Below are 19,355 nucleotides of genomic sequence, written 5' to 3' on the forward strand. Positions count from 1 at the left end.
GTTTAAAGTCAGACTCAGCAATTTAGCGAGGTTGTAAGTAACCTAGTAAGACCCTGAGACCCTGTGTCAAAATAAAATTAAAAAAAATAAAAAGGACTGGGATGTGACTCAGTGGTAAAACACCCCTGGGTTCAATCCCTGATACCAGAAAAACAAACAAACAAACAACAACAACAAAAAAGAACACTAAGGCAGAAGGTATATGATGAAAGGTTACATGAGAAACTTAAAAAAAAAAAAATTAACCCACCAATTATATCCAGTAAGACATATTAATGTATCACAACCATTTTTTTAGGGGTGGGTACCTGGGATTGAACTCAGAGGCACTCAACCACTGAGCCACATCCCCAGCCCGATTTTGTATTTTATTTAGAGACAGTCTCCCTGTGTTACTTAGCACCTTGCTGTTACTGAGACTGGCTGTGAACTCTTGATGTATAACACCCATTTTTAAGCTTAGTTTGTTAGGAAAACTGTAAGAGAAACTGAGCTGGGGAAAAAACTGGCAGTACAGGAAAAAATCCTTAATTTGGAACAAGGTGGAAACCCTTTTGCCCAGGCAGGGTTGACCATGACTTCACCAACAAGCAAGACCACGTTAACCCATCAGAACAGAACAGGTGCTCGCCGCTGCCCAGCACTTATTCTCTGGGGCTTCACACAGCACATTATTTTTAAGCAGGAAGGTGTGGAGTACTTCTGGGCCCCCAGGAGAGCTCTGAAAATTACTGGCCACCAGCAGCTGCAGCTGTTTTAAAGAGAGAGAGAGAAATGTAAAAAGAGTTAAATAAAAATTTAGCTTTCAATGTCCTTAATGGTTCTAAATGATATAACCTGAAAAAATCTGTATCTTCAAAATGTGTTTCACTTTGCTATAATACTTTGCTATAATACTTTTAGCATTTTTGTATTTGAAATAGTTCTATATTTCTTATTTTACAAAGTCCTCACAGGTTCTAAAGACAGGAGAATGAAAATTTATTTATTTTGGTGATATTTATTAATTAGGGCTTACATAATGAATATTGAAATCTATTCCTTTCAAATTTTTCAGGTAAAATTTTCATTGTCCATGAACATTCAATGAGTATTCACTGAACAAACTGTGCAAATTATGGGAAAATATAAAATAGCATGCTATAGCATCTTACCATTATTTTTAAAAATGAAAATAGCAATAAGATTTAACTAAAATCAGATCTTACAAGTCAGAATTTTCCACTCACCATTTTATTTATTTATTTTTTGGGGGGTGCTGGGGATTGAACTTGGGGGCACTTGGTCACAGAGCTACATCCCCAGTCCTATTTTATATTTTTATTTAGCGGCAGAGGCTCACTTAGTTGCTTAGGGCCTTGCTTTGGCTGAGGTTGGCTTTGAACTCCTGATCCTGCTGCCTCAGCCTCCTGAGCTGCGAGGACTACAGGCCACCACATGATTACAGGCTCCACTCACCATTTTAAGAGCTAGAGTAATAATGTTAAATTATGCTGTGTGATGTGCAAGTTTCTACCTGTTCATCTCCTGTGAAGACTAGATAGCGCTAATCAATTTCCATCAAGGGAGACTCCATACCAACAGGTAAGCACACCCCAGGTAAGCGCTATGGATTGAGCAGAATCAGGATGGAGATAAGATCACTGCTCCTCTTGGTGGATGGATATGAAGGTTTGCCTGGGATGTGCAGGTAAATGCCTTAGATTGAACTTTTGCCCCTCCCAAACAAGATATTCGAGAACCTTTTCCCCCAGGGTAAGAGTACATAAAAACCTACAAGGAGGAGAGAACAAGAGAAAAAACAGTTACAAAATTTTAGAAACTGAGAAGTAGATAAATTAATAATACGTGACTTATCAGTTTAAACATCCTGAAATCCTAAGCCAGAAGGAAAAGAGGAAAAGCAACCTAAGTTTCACAGTAAAATCTCCAAGGGACACAAGAATTGGCAGCTATGGTACTTCCGGAAGTGAAGAATCAATACAAGGAAGAGACTTTAGCTGTCTGAGAAGCAGTGGAGTCTCAATCTACTCCTCCACTTGGCACAAATGGGTAACTGCCCCCTTCTTTATCCTGGCTGAAGACTGGCAGAATGTTTTCATAAAAAGAGTGAAACAGGCATGTTCATGGGCTAGAAGACTACAAAGAGTAACACGGTAGAGACAGGGGGCTATGTAAGCACTCTTCCATTCCTAGGTGTTATGATGTTGCTAGACAGATCTTTAGTCTCCAGGCAGAAGTTTGGAAGTGACTTGTCTGAAGAATCTAATCTGTCCAAGAGGAAAAACCTGAAGATACTGACAGAAGGTTCATCAAAGAGACCAGGTAGAGCCCTGCAGTGAAGACCTGTCCTCAAGCCCTACCCACATGCCTAGAACATGCAAACCCTGCTGAGTATCCTGAGTGCCCACAACCAAAGACCAGCTGAGAAAAAGCTCTAAAGGAGACCAAGTAAAGACAGAGCAACTTAGAGAAAACAAAGACCATGAAAGGCAAAGAAACCTTGGAGCTATTAATATTCTCATAAAGAGAAAACAAGCCACTAATGCCATTAAACTAGAACAAGATGCTGTTTAAAACAATTACAATACAAAATAACTTGAAGAAATTAAAGCTATATAGCAAAAGTGAAGAAACAAAGAAATACTGAAAATTAAAGTTAATAAAATATTCAGGAGTAAAGCAAAGAGAGAAAGAGAGAATAAAAACAAAAAGTAAGGAAGTGGAAGAACTGGTCCTAGAGGCTCAAGGTCCAAATGATATGAATTTCAAAAAGAGAGAACACATAAAATGAATGAAAAGAAATCAACAAACAACTCCAGAGCTAAAGAGGCTGAGTTTCTAGAGTGAAAAGGCTAAATAATGCATACACAAGGAATAAAAATGTATAAATGGAAGATATACCATTATGATATTCAGAACACTGGAGATGAAGAGAGTTTAAACAACTTTCCAGATAGGTAAAGCAGACTATCAAAAATACAAGTCACTCAAGAAAGATTAAGATTCAAGAATGGCTTTAGACTTCCCAATAGCAATTCTGAGATCTAGAGGGCAACTGAAAGGTCTGAAGGAATATTTTTTTAAAGGAATATTATTTTGGGGGGGAATATTATTATTAATCTAATGGGTATTTTCTACACCCAAACTAATAATCAAATTGTAGATTAAAAGAGTTTCAGATATGCAAGGTCTCAGAAAAACTACCTGTCATACCCCCTTACTTGCCCAACACATATGAATAAACCAAAAAAGGGGAATTTGGAGAAAAATGGAAGCTAGGCTATTCAAACAAGATAGAGGCATAGAGATCCTTCCAGGTGGCAATAAAGGGAAATCTCAGGGTGATGGCTATACACCAGATAGAAAGGGAAACCACTTGAGAATTGAGAAGTTTAAAAGATTCTGGAAAAGATTTCTTCGAAGAAATGAAATGGACAGGAAACCTAATATGTCTAAATATATTGGTAGCATAATTTCATAAATAACAGATTTAAAAATTCATCACTGATCAATACATAGAAAAATAATAAAGTATTTAAAAAGAGATCATTGTGAATTCTGACAAAATTAATGAACATACACAAATAGCCATAGTTTACCTCATAGCTCAGTCAAGGAAAATGTGCAAGTTCATAATAAAGTGCATAGTCCCAACCAAAATAATAATCTAACTATATTGGCATAATATATATAGAGAGGTTGAGTATGAAGAAGAGTCAAATCCTTATCTCCATGGTAGTTAATAGTTTTAATTTATAATAAAAATAAGAAGTTAGTGCAATTTGGAGAAAAATACCTTAGAACCAACCAAGAGTTGAAGGTGTTTGTCTTTGGGTACTTGGGTGTGGGGAGAAGGGAAGAGGACACAACAGTGTAAGAGAGGGAAAGGAGATGCTATTTTTCATAATAAACTTTGCAGAGCTATGTAACTCTAAACTATGTGCACATTTAGCACTGATAAAAAATAAAATGTTTTATAAAAAGACTAGTCTGATCATTGTAAATCACTATAATCATTCAATTCAGTACCTAAGGATTGACCTTACTCTTCTACCTGCTGTACAGGAAAATATTTTTTTCCCCAAAAGATAAACATAAAATAGACAACAAAACAGTGTGTCAAAAATAGGTTGGTTGAGTCACCTGGCACTCTCTTCCCTTTTCTTAAGCAGATATATCCTCCCCAGTGCATTCCATGTGCTTCAGTGAAACTGACCAAGCCCCATTCCAAGAGCAGGTGCTGACTGGCTTCAGCAACTCTCTGTACATCTGAGGATGCGTAGGTCCTTTCTATAAAATGGCCTATTAATTTGCACATAACCTATACCTCTACCTAATATTTGCATCTAACCTACATTTATATACTCATATATATACTCATATAAATACATATATATACTCAGTGCCTAATGCCATGTAAATGCTTTGGGAATAGTTGAATACTGTATTGTTTAGGGAATGATGACAGGAAATGATGACCAGTCTTATATACAATGTCCCATTCAGAGTTGGACATATGACCCATTTGGGGTCAAGCTTAAAAGAGGAGACACTGGGAAATATCTGGGAAAGAAGTTCCTTTTCTTTTCCTAGGGAGCTACTCAAAGTCACATTCTCAGTTCCTTTGAAAAATTGCAGTCCAAAGACAGGCCCTTGAAAGAGGGTGCCTCCATTCCTGTTGCCATGAAGGTCACCTAATGTAAAAGGATTCTAGTCATAGGAGATTCACAGAGAAATGGGTTCAATCCTGAACACATTCCAAATGTGGGATTAAAAGTGGCCTGAAGCCATATATTCCACTCCCCTGCTCATTTGTGTGGACTAAGACATCTCTTTTCTAAATATAACCAATTTGACTTGAGTTCCTTTGAATTATTTATATGGAAGAAAAGTTCTAGTAATACAGAGTTTCAAAATTAGGAATGAGAGAAAAGTCGGAAAAGACATTCACTACAGTTCATAGGTGCAGTAAAACTCACTGCACATCATGAATATCTGCAAATAGGAATCTGCTTTATTCCAATACAGTCATCCCTGAGTACCTATAGGGGATTAGTTCCAGACACCCCCACATATACACAAATGAAAGGATGTTGAAGCTCTTTGTAAGGAGCATTTCATATAATCTACACACATCCTCCCATGTACTTTAAATCATCTCTAGATTACTTCTCTAATGTCATGTAAATGCTATCGAAAAGTTGTAATGCTGTATTATTTAGGGAATGGTCAAAGGGAAAAAAGTCTGTATATGTTCAGTGCAGACAGAATTTTTTTCCCAAATATTTTCAACAGAAAATTGGTTGAATCTATTAATGTGGAACTCTCTCTATATTTTTAAAATTAAGGAAATCTTTAAAAGAAAGAACTATAAGAGCTATCTGGCAATCAATGGTGATAAACTCAGAGGAAGATCCTTTTGGGATTTCTCCAATGTTTCCTTCTATATACAAAAATAGTTAAAATGAACACTAGCTATATTCACGATTTATATATGACTAGAGGGATGTTTTCAACCTATATCAATTTTGTAGGTCACTTTTTATTTTATCACTCCTGAATTTTTTCTTCTTTTCCCCCCATTGAAAAACAAAACCAAATCCTGATATGTGATGCATGAGACCAACTAGAGATGGAAGGTGAGGATGTAGAACAACTTGCTGAGGGCAATAATGACTTTCGCCATCCAATGCCTCATTCAGAGAAAAACCAAAAAGAGAAGACTTGTCTAGTTAAGACGAAATGGCCAGCATGAACCCATCTCCAACCTGCGCGGGCAGCTGCCATCTTCTTGTTCCGCATTTTGTTTTCCAAAGCTTGCTGTACAATACAAAAGAGGAGAGAAGAAAATTACATTTCCAGGTGTTCCTTACTACTTGATATTAATAAAGACAATATTTTTAATGAAATAAATTGTATCTTACCAGTTTCATCTTCTTTTTTAGTTCCAGGTTTGCTGCCTTCTGGCCCTTGGCAGTGGCATTGAGATAATAGATGGTCAAACTATATTATGAGAAAACAATAAAATGGATGGCCTTTTCAGTTCCTCAAGATTCTTCTTAAATTTACATTAACTAAATCATAGAATGTTAGCACTGGAGTGGACATGAAGATATTTTCTACTCAAAACCTTTTATTTTATGGATAAAAACTAAGTTCCAGAAGGTAAAGATGTGCACTCAGATTTACACAGTGACTAGGCTGAAGCTGGAAAGTCCGGCCCAAAGGCTCCTAATCCACCACCTGGGACCCTAACTACTATTCCACACTGCCTAAAATTAGCCTCTTCCTGGAAATGTACTAAAATTAGTTTATGTTAAAATTAAAAACAGCTTAAATTGATGCAATGACGTCCAAGAAAATGGAAAATCTACTGAGGCTTAGGGAATATGTCAAATAAAAGGAAAATGACTTTCTGCCTTAAATTCCCTCCTTTGGCCTTTACAACTAAGAATATCATCCTCAGAGGCATAGTTAATTAACATGGGTGTTTTTTTTTTTTTCCATAGAATGTATTATTTGCATTTCTTCCTCCCTCAAAAAGAAAACATTTTAGAAAGGAGTAATTCTGGATTTCAGATGACATTTACATTTCTAGAAAGAGCAAATTCCAGCCCAACAATTCTGCAAAAATAAATATGCTCATCTTCTCTTAAAACAAATGAATAAACAACAAAGAAAAAATGCAGTAAAAAAAAAAAAGCTGATATCGCTCTTTGTTGCAAATAACTGGATATTGAACACATTTCCTCTGCATACCAACATGCCAGATAATATCCTTTATGAGCCATCTGGTGCTAGCAGCACAATTATTGATATGGTTTAGTTGGGTTTTGTTTATTTCTTTTATGATTAACTGGAATTTGACTGAAATTACATACATGAAAACATCTGAGACAAAATCTGGCATGAAATAGGTGCTCAATAAAGTGTGTGTGTGTGTGTGTGTGTGTGTGTTTGTGAGAGAGAGAGAGAGAGACAGAGAAAAAGAAAGAGAGAGACAGAGAGAGAAAGAGAGAGAGAGAGAGAGGAATTTTCTTAGAACAGTTCCTGGATTTGGAGGGTAAACTTGAAATCTCACATATCATTTCCAGTGAAGAATTCTGTATTTATTCATCACTTTTTTCCTGCCTCGGAAAGCAGGTTAAATGAGTATTCCTCACAAATCACTTCCTACACTCCAAAGGAACAACACTGCCTAGAGAAAAGCAACCTGAACTCTGCTAGGATACTCAAAAGCCATCCAAGTGGATTTAATATGGTCCACTGGGGAAATTCAAAATGACTGTAACATTCTCTAATTAAAGGTAATAAAAAGCCAAACCAATTTCAAAAGGCTTATAAAATAAGAGACCTCAGGACCTGAAAAAATAAAATCAGTAATAAACTGAAATTTAGGTTTTAAATCAGAACCTCAGAGCTAAAATCAGTATTTCTGGACATCTTTTTGACCCTCACACATGGACAGTTTTCATCTGGGCTGTCTATTTCATAAGTGGGCAAACTTAAGGTCTTCAGGGCAAATCTGGCTCCCAGACTGTTTTCTATGGCCAATGAACTAACTAAAGAATGGTTTTTACATCTTAAGTATTTATATAAGTAGTTACATAAGGTCCTCAATTTCACCTCTGTTCAACACACCTGCTATTTGGCCCTTTAAGAGAATAATGTGCTGGACCCCGAAAGAGTGCTTCCAACCCTTCTGACAGCTCACAAATCCCATACTCTACTTGGTGGTGTGAATGAGTGGAGGAAATAAGAAGTAGAAGTGAGAAGACATGAGCTTTAATTCCACTTATTTGTCACTTGATTTGGGGATCTTCCATGTGTAGTTGATAATATGATGAATGAAACCAACATCTTAAAGCTATTGTGGGAATTCAATGAGTCAATGTACGGTTGGTGTCTGGAACAGCAGCAGCAGCAATGTTAATTCTCTCTCCAACTTTAAAGACGCTTATTATATCTTCAGATACTGCATTCATATGATATCACTCCTTTGCTTAAAAACAAATCTGTCTCTCAATAAATTCAGAATGTAACAAAATTTAATTTTTCTGGAGTGTGTGTTGAACAAGATTTTATTTATGCCACTAAAGGACCTTGACCATCAAAGGTCACAGGATACTCATTAGCATGCTCTCAGAAGCCAGTGTATCATGAAAATGTAGAGAAAGAAAATCACTCCAAGGGCCATCTGGTGAAAGATGCTGCATTCAGCAAGTTGTTTTCTAACACATCTGTGCCAGAGATTTACTATCACATTCTTAATACCACCTCATGATCAAGGTTCTGTAATATATAAGAGTAATCTGCTTTACTGTTTAATTATCCTTATGGGTTATTAGCTCTCCCTCAGAAAGCTTCATTGTGTAAAGGCATGAGCACAGGATTTACTGAGAAAGGGTCTACTTAGAGTCCTACTATTACCACGCTGTCATCTTTCTCACGTAGGAAAGACCACTTTATTCCTGGAAGTTGATTTAACTTACACATTGAAGATGACCCCTGCCTTCAGGACCTGCCCAAGATGATAACTGGTTCAGCACCCCAGCTTATTTATTTCACACCCGTGGGAGTGTCCTGCCTCACATATCCTCCTCCTTATACCTTTATCTGAACAAATCCAATCATCTGCGTCAACTTTGTTCCCCTTTTGGTGGGGAATGTTTGCCCTCCTTGGCTGGAAGCAGTGGCAGTTCCAAATTTTCTCTTTCCAGAGGGTGGGGCTTTGAAAGGAAGGGTGCTTTTTATTGATTGATTGATTGATTGATTGATTTTGACTCTTCCATAGCAAGCCCGTAGTTTTACTTGGATTATGTAAGTTTCTCTGCTGTGGCCGAGTCAGCCAGTCAACGAAAGCTGTATAGAAACAAAAGTCTTCTACCAAGTTCCCCTTTTGGAAATCACTTCTGACTTTAAAGGGGTAGATGAAAAGGATCTAAGACTTTTCTCTGATCCTGTTATTATGGACACATAGTTTTTAACAGCCCTCTAAGAACAAGGACAGGGAGATTTTTAAGACCCCTTGAGCCATTAGCCCTAAAATACAGCTTACAGGGCCCTCAAGGGGAATATCGACTTAGAGGCTCATCATTTCTGTATATTCACAACCATCTGCTTTATGGAACAAGAGGCGGGGGCCATGTTGCAGGGGGAAGCTCAATGTGCTGATTAGATTTAGCATTTAGCATTTATGTTTCCCTTGCTTTAGCTGTTTACTGATAATTATTTTGGTTACTTGGGAACAAATCTTATAATCCTGGGGAGGCAAAGACAGATGCAGATGGCTGTGAATTACATCCAACAGGATCAGAATATGGCTCATGAATTTTTAGCTCCCACCAACATGTATTCAGAACTGAATTTGGTTAGGTTAGCACAACCCGTGGGGAGAGGAAAAAAGCTGAAAAGGGCTGAAACTTATAAGGAGCCAGGAAACGAATTACAAAGGCTCTTTCTAAGGGGAAGCACATACGCCATGACTAGGACAACCGCAATGACCAGTCCAGGGTTGGAGAGCTGTCTCAAAATCTTTGCCATCCAGCTTGGGAAATCGTGCTCCAGGGTCTCACCGATGACTTCAAACATCCTGTTTTTGCCGCTGGGAGGAAAGAAAGAGAGAGGTTTGTGTAAAACAAATGCAGAAATTATGGTTACACCAAGAAAACTTAAAATATTTCTCAAATACTGCTTAGGTACTTGTGCAGGTTAGGAATCTGATGTTTAGCTCTAGCTCCTAAATACTTCAACCTCATCTTGCCAACATGTGAACAAGATATAAGAAATGTTATCCCAACACACACACACACACACACACACACACACACACACACACACACACACACACAGTTCCAGCAGTTAGGAAATTAACTACAACATGGGAAGGAAAAATGTTAACACTGAGAGATTTTGATTGAAGTATATTTTATAAGCAGCTACCCCTCTGCTGGCTGTTCTTGCTAAAGAAGGCACTCTTTGAGCTGAGTGCAGAGGGAACTTAATTTTTAATTGACTTTGGAAATAAGCACAAGTAATAGCCTAGCAGAATAAAATCCACAAATAATCCAGTATCTCTTTCCATGCTTTAGCTTTCATCTCATTTACCACCAGACCTCCTTCATCAGACCTGCTTATAGGTAACCCACTGAAAGATGATTCCTTTTCCTCTCAGGGTTGCCTCTGTTGGACAACCCCTTATGAATACCAGCTAAGACACATTCAATTTACAGGAAAACCAGCAGCTATCAACTAGAAAAATCAAAGCAGAGTGTTTTAACTTAATATAGAATATTTAGAGGTACAATAGAATATTCATAATGCTAGGTTACTTTTTTCTATATATTTATACTGATCCTGTAATAAAAATTTGCAATTTTCAAAAAATATATTGTCATATTTCAACAAATTGTATATATCCTCAGGTTAAAGGTTGGTGTAACATTCACTATGTTTAGTCTTGCTTTTGTTTTTTAATCTTTAAACATTTTCAACTACTCAATGTACATGACCCACAAGTCCCAGATTAGATGTTAATTTCTCTGAATCTAACACTGTCATTCAACAGACAAAATGATTCCAAGTATTTTGTTAGGAGTCATTGAACTATGGAGATTTTTTGTTTTGCTTCACATATTATAGATAAGAATATACACATAATGTCTAATTGCAAATGAGTAACATAATAGCAACATCACAGCATAATGTTCCTGTTAAAACACTATATAAACCTGTATATACACTGGTATTGTCTCAGCTTTTTTTAATTTCATAAAAAGAAAACATGAATATAAAATGCCAAAATGTTGAGTCATTATTTCAGATCTTTGGGTTATGGGACTTGTTTCAATGTTAAAATATTTCTACAACTTCCAGGTTATCCAAGATAAATATGTCATTACTTTTACAGTAAGATGCAAATACATTAAAAAAAAATTGCCATAGCATAAGTGAGGAGGCATGGGAGAACCTACAGAATGACAAATTGTTCAGAATTATTGACACAGCTGTGTGGGAGCAGTGTTGGGACATGATGGGACAATTTGAAGAATTGTCTTGAACATCAAAGAAATCGTTTCTAAGCTGCCAACGACTTAAGGGAAATCTACTTACTAGCTATTGAAACAATTTTCTACAAAAATCACCTTCTATAGCTAGGTCTTATAAAACCAGAATATGCCAGAAGATCTCACCAACTTGCTTTGGGGAATAGAAAGAGACTACAGCCCGCTTGCCTAAACACTCACCTGTACCTGACAGCAACTGGTTATCATGGTGACAACTACATTAAACTACCTCCCAGTCATGTTTGCCAATTTGCTGCCCACCCAGGAACCAGATAGACTTAGGCAGCCTTCACCCCAAGCTCAGAGTTCCTGAGGACAACAAGTGCCAGGAACATGCTAAACGGGTGGAGCAAACAAAGAAGCAAAGTAAACTTTTCTTTTTTCTCTAAAAGAAGGAAACTGACAGGCAAATAAGCTAAGCAATATAGACATACCCCTTTTCCAGTCCTCTTATGAAAATATTTAAATTTTCTTGACCTCAACATAGTGATATTTATGAAACAATTCACCTAAGTTTGCATGTCAGGAAACTCTTGGACAAAGTCAGATACTATGCTTCATTGTATAATTTTTTTTCAGCAAAAATCAGAGTAACTCAGTGTGTGACATAAGGAAAGCCAGAGATGTCAGAGCTTAAAAGGCTAACATTTTGCAATTACTGTCTGATTCGATGGTATTTTAAATCTGAATAAACCTGTGAATCACCAGCTTTGTTTATATCCTGTGGCTTCCATTATGAAAACCTAAAGTCCTTTGTTATGTGTTTTACTGGAAAGGTTCAACTTCCAATTAAAAACTAATACGTCCCCTTAAAATTTACCCTGATATTAAGTTGTTCAGGTATTTAACTGAAGACTCTGAATATCATTCCTTAAACTTTGTACTCTGAGATTTATTAAGGATTTATTAAGATAAATGTGTCCTTTAAGACTGTAATTTCATATATAGTCTCCAGATGTCACTATCTGCATTATTTATTTCAGCCCACTTGGAAGCACACACACACACACACACACACACACACACACACACACACAGAGAGAGAGAGAGAGAGAGAGAGAGAGAGAGAGAGAGAGAGAGAGAGAGAGAGAGAGAGAGAGAGGGAGAGAGAGAGAGAGAGGGAGAGAGAGAGAGAGAGGGAGAGAGAGAGAGAGAGAGATGAATGAAGCATGTGGGCATCAGTTTCCTGAGTTTAACAGAACTCCCACTAGTTTGGATATATCCTCCAGGTTAACAATTTCTTTCTTTTCCAGTAAAGCAATAGCTAGGGGTATTATCAGAGTGAAAACTGTCTCATTGTACAAAATCTGTGGAGGATGAACATTTTGACTTTAATTAAATAGCATGGGTCTTGACATGGGATAGAGGAAATTGAAGTGGCCATGACAGCGTTGTGCTTATCACTCGTACGTCCTTTTGCATTCACATTTCCTTCCCTTCAAATGCATGCTGGTCAGTAACTCCGCATGTAGAAATTCTTGGAGGGACTTGTGGTAGATTCATTTCTAAGGGTGTTTAGAGAGTAAGATCCTATCCTCTAGATCCCAGGGGTTTTGCTTTCCAATATGTGTCAGACCAAAAACTTGGCCCTAGAGAACTGTAGAAAACTACATCTTTAACTTGGATCAAAGAACCTTCTTGACTCTTGACTACTGGCTTGAGTGACCTTAGGGAGACTATGTATGAGGAACATACTAATCTTTTGACTCTCATGTGACATTCTGAATCACAAATCGCGTGACCCTCTTTATAATAGCTGTTATTATTGTTTGATGATTCCATTTCTTATGTAACATGTAGGCAACCTCCACACCCCATCCTGGTGGTGGTTGGTCCAGATAAGAAGAAGCAATGGTGAACTATGTCTGGATTTGATGGTCAGGCATCAGCAAAATTCTCACATCCAGACTAATCAAACCTTGCTCTTAGCTATCCCCTAATATGGAAACAGCTCAGGTTCTTTGTCTATATTCCACCTAAGCAGCACCTAGAGTAACAAAGATTATTTTCCCTTTTATGATTCCTAAATGAGAAAATAAATGGACTTGCTTAAGACTTTCCAGTTCTGAATATGTAAAGGATATCATTTTTACCAACCCAAAATGTCATTGTTTGGGTGAAAAAAAATTAGTTTATATAATTGGTGACCATTTGCACTTCTACCCCTGGAAAAATACTATGTCCAAGTCAAATTTCAAAGACAAGAGACCTGAAGGGACCACAATCAAAAGATGGCGGGAGAGATACGATCATGTACAGGACCGGCATGGTGGACAGGAATAGAATGAGCAAGAGCATGCCCAGGTAGAAATTATTGGATCTGGAAGCTTTGAAGACCCTGGCTTCGGGAACATTGCAGCACATCACAGCCCAGCACTGGAAGTACATAGATGTGTGGAGTCGCAGGATATTAATGCCTGGGAGGCTGGGAGCGAAGAAAGAGCCCATCCTAGAAAGAAAACAGAGCACAGCTCAATTTGGAGTCTTCACTCCGTAACCAAGTCACACAGCACCTGCTTCTTTTACGTCATGCCTCTTTTTATAGGCAGAAGATGTACTACCACATTCATCCACACACACTCTTCTTACAATAAACCAGACTCATCTACTTCCATCTTCAACACACATTCTGCCACTTCCCCCATCATTGTAGGTACTGTATACACAATTCTTTCATAGAAATTATGCTGTGAACCACCTACATCTATTATCATTAATAAATGTAAACTACAAGAGTGAACCATGTATTACAATTTGTTTCTTTCTTCTAATTTTAAACTTGATTTCCCCTAATATTCATATCATTTATACATGTATAAAATACAACTTTTGATAATTGTCCCCTAAAGTAACTTATGCTATTCAAATATACTCTACATTTCTAATTAATCAATTTTACCTGCATAGGTAATTAACTTTTGCTTAGTGAAAAATGAAAAAAAAAACTAACATGATTTTTTTTCTTTGTCTGATACTAATCATTTTCTTTTTCTAGTTGTTAAGGTGTTTTAGAGTTGATAAGAAGTTGTATTTATGATGAATATTATACTGTATTTTCTTGATAATTTATATCTTGATTTATGTGTTTGGAGATGAAAATCCCACACATCCATCTAAATTTAATTTATCTGCTTACTTCCATACTGTATTTTGTCTTGGAAATCCATCATTGCTTTGTGCATCTGACTTAAGTACAGTAAAATACCACTTCTAAATAAAATTAAAAAAAAAAAAAACTACTTAGATGAGGTCACTTTTACTTGATAGCTTAGTTGATTGTTTCAACAAATAAGTTTTCAATTTTCTTTGATAAGAAAATCTGTTAACCCCATAAAGTAATACAAAAAGCAATTTACTAGTCCCAAACCAAAAGAAGACTCATATGTACGTATTTTATAAATGTAAGTGGCGTCCTATCTTTTAAACTGTCTCAACTATAATAAACTCGTCAGCATTTCTGGTTAGGTTTAACATTTTGTACTCCCTGGATGCATGAAGTCATTGTTTAACCAATCCAATGTAAATTTGGTATATTATAGACATTTTTTAGTTAGGTTAAGAAATTAGTTTCTTTTATAATTGAACTTATACTAAGCCAAAGTTAACTCATTCCTTTGAAAAGTGACATCTTGCTATAATCTAGATTATTTTGTTGGTAAGATACCAGACAACAGATCTGAATGATATTTGTTATAGCAAAGGGACAAAATTTGTAGGAAGTTATTTTTTCATGTAAGGATAGAATTTAAAACAACCTACTGTATCTTTGTTATAAAATATCAAGAGAGAAGTTGAAACAAACAAACAAACAAAAGATCAAGTTAGTGATACTTCTAACTGATGGGTCAGAACTGCAAAGTCCTAGATTATATCTCCACATGCCAAGACCTGTGATACAATTCAGAATGGAATTATGATCACTTCATTCTGAAAGTCAGACTTGATCCTGTGGCTTGAGCTGATCAACAAAATAAGAATAGAAATGAGATGCCTCACTGCTGAGAGAAAACATTAACAGCCCTATGTGGCTTTTATTCTCTTCTCCTCTGCTACTGTGACCAGCAATGATCCAGAATGATCTTATTCCATCCGTTCATGTCTCTAAGGTGAAGGAAAGGTATAAGATCAGAGCTCTACCCCAGCCTACACTGCACACGTCCTTTTCATAAGGCACTAAGGTTCAAGGATTGTTTCATTTCTGTAAACCTAATTGAGTTTAAAACAAAATTTTGCATGCAATTCGAAACCTAGAGTTTCATAAAACCTCATCTTTGTATCTATGTACAGTGCTTTTCTATATGCATCTATATGTACACACAAATTATATGCATGTGTATTTAGAGATAAACAAATTACAAAATAAGTATTACACAGACATCATGAACAAATGACTCAAGAGTCATAACCCAGAAAAACAGGCCCCAGCAGGACGAAGTCTGAATCTTAATGCTCGTCCCATATTTGTTCATGACTCACTAATCAGCTTGGCTCACTAAGTCCCTTATCCAGACCTGATCCCATCATCTGTCAGTTAAAAATCATTGTAATATCTTATCCTTATAAAATGCCTTTCTTCCAAGAAGATCAAAGCAAATGAAAGCTTCTTTTATTTAGATTTCATTATTACTCCAGTGACACGTACATGTCAGGTAAATTATTCACATCTGATCAACTGAGAAAAGGAAGGGAGAGAGTGGGAAGATGTGAGGGAGGGTATCCAATGGGAAAGTGTTAAAGAAATGTTCAAAATTCATTCTCTCTCACATCACTGTTGTTCTCTGCCACCTGTCTACATTCTGCCTGATAGAGATATTGTGTGCTTTCATCATTTAAAATTATTATTGCAGACACAATCTCTATTTTAAAAATAAGCATGTTAAAGTTGACTGATCATCAACCAAATTATAACAAAATGAATCTTGCCTATAAGTCTTGACTTTAATAACATCTGCTTAAGCAATCTTCACAATTCAGCAACCCCTAGAGCAGTAATTGAATGTCACGAACCAATGGAATTGAATACAAAATCCTCATACTGTTTTTATTACCTCTGTTAAAAATGGCTAAATTCAGGTGTCAGATCCTCATGCCTCAGGAAATAATGGAAGTATCATGTGTGAGGACTCGTGTACCAAGTGAGCCTACCAACCTTAAACTCAGCACTACACACCTTTGCCACAACCCATCCACACTCCTCACCACTCTCCTGGATTTGGGAAGAGTGTTTGTGCAAAGTACTGACCTAAAGATGAATAACAGAATAAAAGTTACTTTGTTTCCAGAACTCTGGAAAGTGAATATTTTTGTACACTCACAAAACACGATCATTTTCGAAAGTCCTTATCAAACTAATCATAAGCAAGCTTGACCAATGCCCAAGGAGTGAATATTCAGAAAGCAATAGTGAAGTGATAATACAGAGATTTTTGATAATGGATCTTCCCATGAAAGAACTGGAAAAACGTTTAACATTTTTCAGAATCTCAATACAAACAATAGCAGACAAATGGTCGCAAAATTTTAAGGAAAATAAATTAGAGCAGCAATGACAATGGCTTTTCTGGTGATAAAAATGAATTTATTGGCCAATTTGTAATTTCAACTCTGAAAGAACACAGAAGACGTGCAGCATATGTCTGCACCAATGGCACCCACCAGGCCTGAGGGATTTATGATACTTTGTATGAAAGACCCTGGTAGGAGGCAGTGGTTTCTCATTACACCAGTAGCCGAGTTCGCCATTTTCGGCCATGACAGCAGATTCCCATCTAGGAAGGCAAAGATCAGAACCCATAGGAGCTACTCCTCTGACTCTGTCAGTCAACACTCCTTAGGCCCCCTTGACTTTCCTCCCTGCCTGGAGATTAAAGGAAGCTTTTTCCTCTTCAATGATCTCTGAGTATGTGACCCATACTTTCAAAACGTAGAGAATGAGGGAACAGGAATTGCATTTTTAAAACATATCTGACAAGAGAAAGTAATCTCTTAATAGTTTTTGTTTGTTTGTTTGTTTTTCATATGGATTCACCTAAGGAGGCACAAGAATTTGACAGACACCATGGCAGGACTCTGGAGCCCAGGAGACTAGTCTTCATGTTACTGAAATGAGAGAATTTTAAGGTTCGCAAAGGGGTTCAGTCTCCATCAGTAACCAAAGATTTAATAATTCAGGACAGCCACTAGGATTGAAAGATTTTGAATAATATATGAAGCTTGTCCAAAAACCAAAACTCTCCTGGCATATGTAATTGGACAATGGTGTGGTTGGGATCACAATATTGTAAAGTCACACATTCACAGGATAAAGTAGCTCAATTGCAACTGCTTGTGGGTTCTTAGTTAAGAGTGACAGATTTCCAAGACACATGGTCCCCAGATGAATTGCATGCTGTGATTCAATTTTTAAACTCAAAAACGGTTTCTACTGTATCAACTTATCATAACCTGTCAGAGTTTACAGTGACAATGCTTCCATTTTATAAAAGATATGATAATTCTTTCATATCAAAACAATTCCAATGTGCAAATGGCCTTATTAAGCAAGTTAAAAAATGAAGATCATATTTTTAACTTATCCTTCCTAAAACATGTGTTTCATCTCTATAAACTATTGGGTTCAGTAAGACATTATTTTTAAAATAGCTGATGTATTTTAAATATATTTAGCAGTGAACAAAATTAAATCAGTTTCTCAGAAGGACTTGTATTCATTTATTTCTTACTAATAGGTTGTAATATGATCATTAATATTTTTCATTATTGGATCCTGGTGTCAGAGAATATAAAAAGATAGTCTTCAAATAAATCTACCAAGCAGAATATAAACTGAGATCATTTGATGAAAGAACACTCTGCAAACTAGAAAATGCCTAGAGAACAAAACTTCAAATATGGAAATGAGTAAATAAATAAATAAATAAACAAACGATTACAGCATCCACTTTTCAAGGGCAAACAGTAAATTAGAATCCAAGGATCACAGTCTCCTCTGACTCCAGACTGCAGTGCTTTCTGCAATATGAACTTGAAGCTTTTCTATAAGTGATTAACTGTCTAATAGCCAGCCTACCAGATCATGCCTTGGTTGAAGATCAGAGCCAGGACGTTGCCACTGATGTCAAATTCGGTGTAGGAAGGCTAGAGGAGACACAGGTGTTCATGGGATTAGCATTTCAAATGGTGAAAATCAAACAGCAAGGTTCTGCATAGGCATGACTGGGCTCTTAACTAACTTCCTTCAGGGACAACAGCAGAAAAATCAGTGGAATACATAAAATAATAGCAAAGTAACCTTTTTAACATAGCAAGATTCATTTTAAAAGCTCTCAGCACTACAAAAGTATGACCAGATGCGCTTTTATACCCTGCTGGTAGAACACAAAACTGTAGCAAATTTCTAGAAAAACAGTCTTATCACACACATTAAAAGCTTTAAAAATTTCATTTGCTTGGATCCTGAAAGTCTACTTCTGGGAATCTGTCTTGAAAAGGCTGATAATTTTAACAAGGAATAATGAAACCTTCTAAGTGTCCAACGTTGCCTAAGTAAACACCGTATGTCTATACCATGATATTTTGTTGCAGTTAATTACAATAATTGTGGAACAATTTATACAGTTGTGGAATTATTTATACAAGAGTGAAAACTATGCTGGAATGTTAAACAAAAACATATCATGTTATATGTTCACTATTTTTAATCAACTTTATATAATGAAGCTGCAAATAGGGAAGAGACTGGAAAGTAATTAGTGAAATATTAATGGCTTATCAGAGGGTGATGGACTATGATTTTTTTTCTGTTTCATATATCTAATGAATTCTTCAACAAAAATTGAATTAATTTTACAATCAACAAAATTGAATAAATTTCACAATTAATTTTACAATGCAGAAAAAGAATAAGAAGTTCAAGAATTTACTGAACTCAATGTATGGTCTTTATGTCCTATGTAATCTTATCCATCATTCCAGGGCAGTAGTACCTAGAAGTTCATTGTGTAGCGGGATCATCACTAGGACCAAAGTGGGCACCTGGTGACAGATGAGGCATCCCAGCAGGATTGCTTCTACCAATAATTTAGTCCAATTAGCACCAGCAATGAAACTGTCTCCTATTTAATTTGAGATAGAGAATTTGGAAACTAATAGGTAGCAAGAGAGTAAGAGAGCAGTCAATATAAAGTGAGCGGGTCAATAAGACACACACACACACACACACACACACACACAAAACCTGAGACAATATCTATTTTTTTTCCCAAGAACTCAAAAACATATCATCAA

At 36.5% G+C, this 19,355-nt stretch overlaps 1 protein-coding gene across 1 annotated transcript in view; it reads right to left on the reverse strand.

The window, feature by feature from the left end:
* Positions 1–651: 651 nt before the first annotated feature.
* Positions 652–19,355, reverse strand: part of TMC1 (transmembrane channel like 1) — a gene marked incomplete at its 5' end in the record, with an annotated part of 125,085 nt that continues 106,381 nt past the window's right edge. The window contains 6 exons of the mRNA XM_079112144.1: positions 652–751; positions 5,772–5,823; positions 5,928–6,006; positions 9,482–9,607; positions 13,279–13,518; positions 18,139–18,206. Of these exons, the coding sequence (XP_078968270.1) occupies positions 729–751; positions 5,772–5,823; positions 5,928–6,006; positions 9,482–9,607; positions 13,279–13,518; positions 18,139–18,206 (588 nt within the window). The 3' untranslated portion in view covers positions 652–728. The remainder of the gene's footprint in view (positions 752–5,771; positions 5,824–5,927; positions 6,007–9,481; positions 9,608–13,278; positions 13,519–18,138; positions 18,207–19,355) is intronic.

This window comes from Sciurus vulgaris, assembly GCF_902686455.1.
Source record: "Sciurus vulgaris genome assembly, chromosome: 15".
NCBI classification, from domain to species: domain Eukaryota; kingdom Metazoa; phylum Chordata; class Mammalia; order Rodentia; family Sciuridae; genus Sciurus; species Sciurus vulgaris.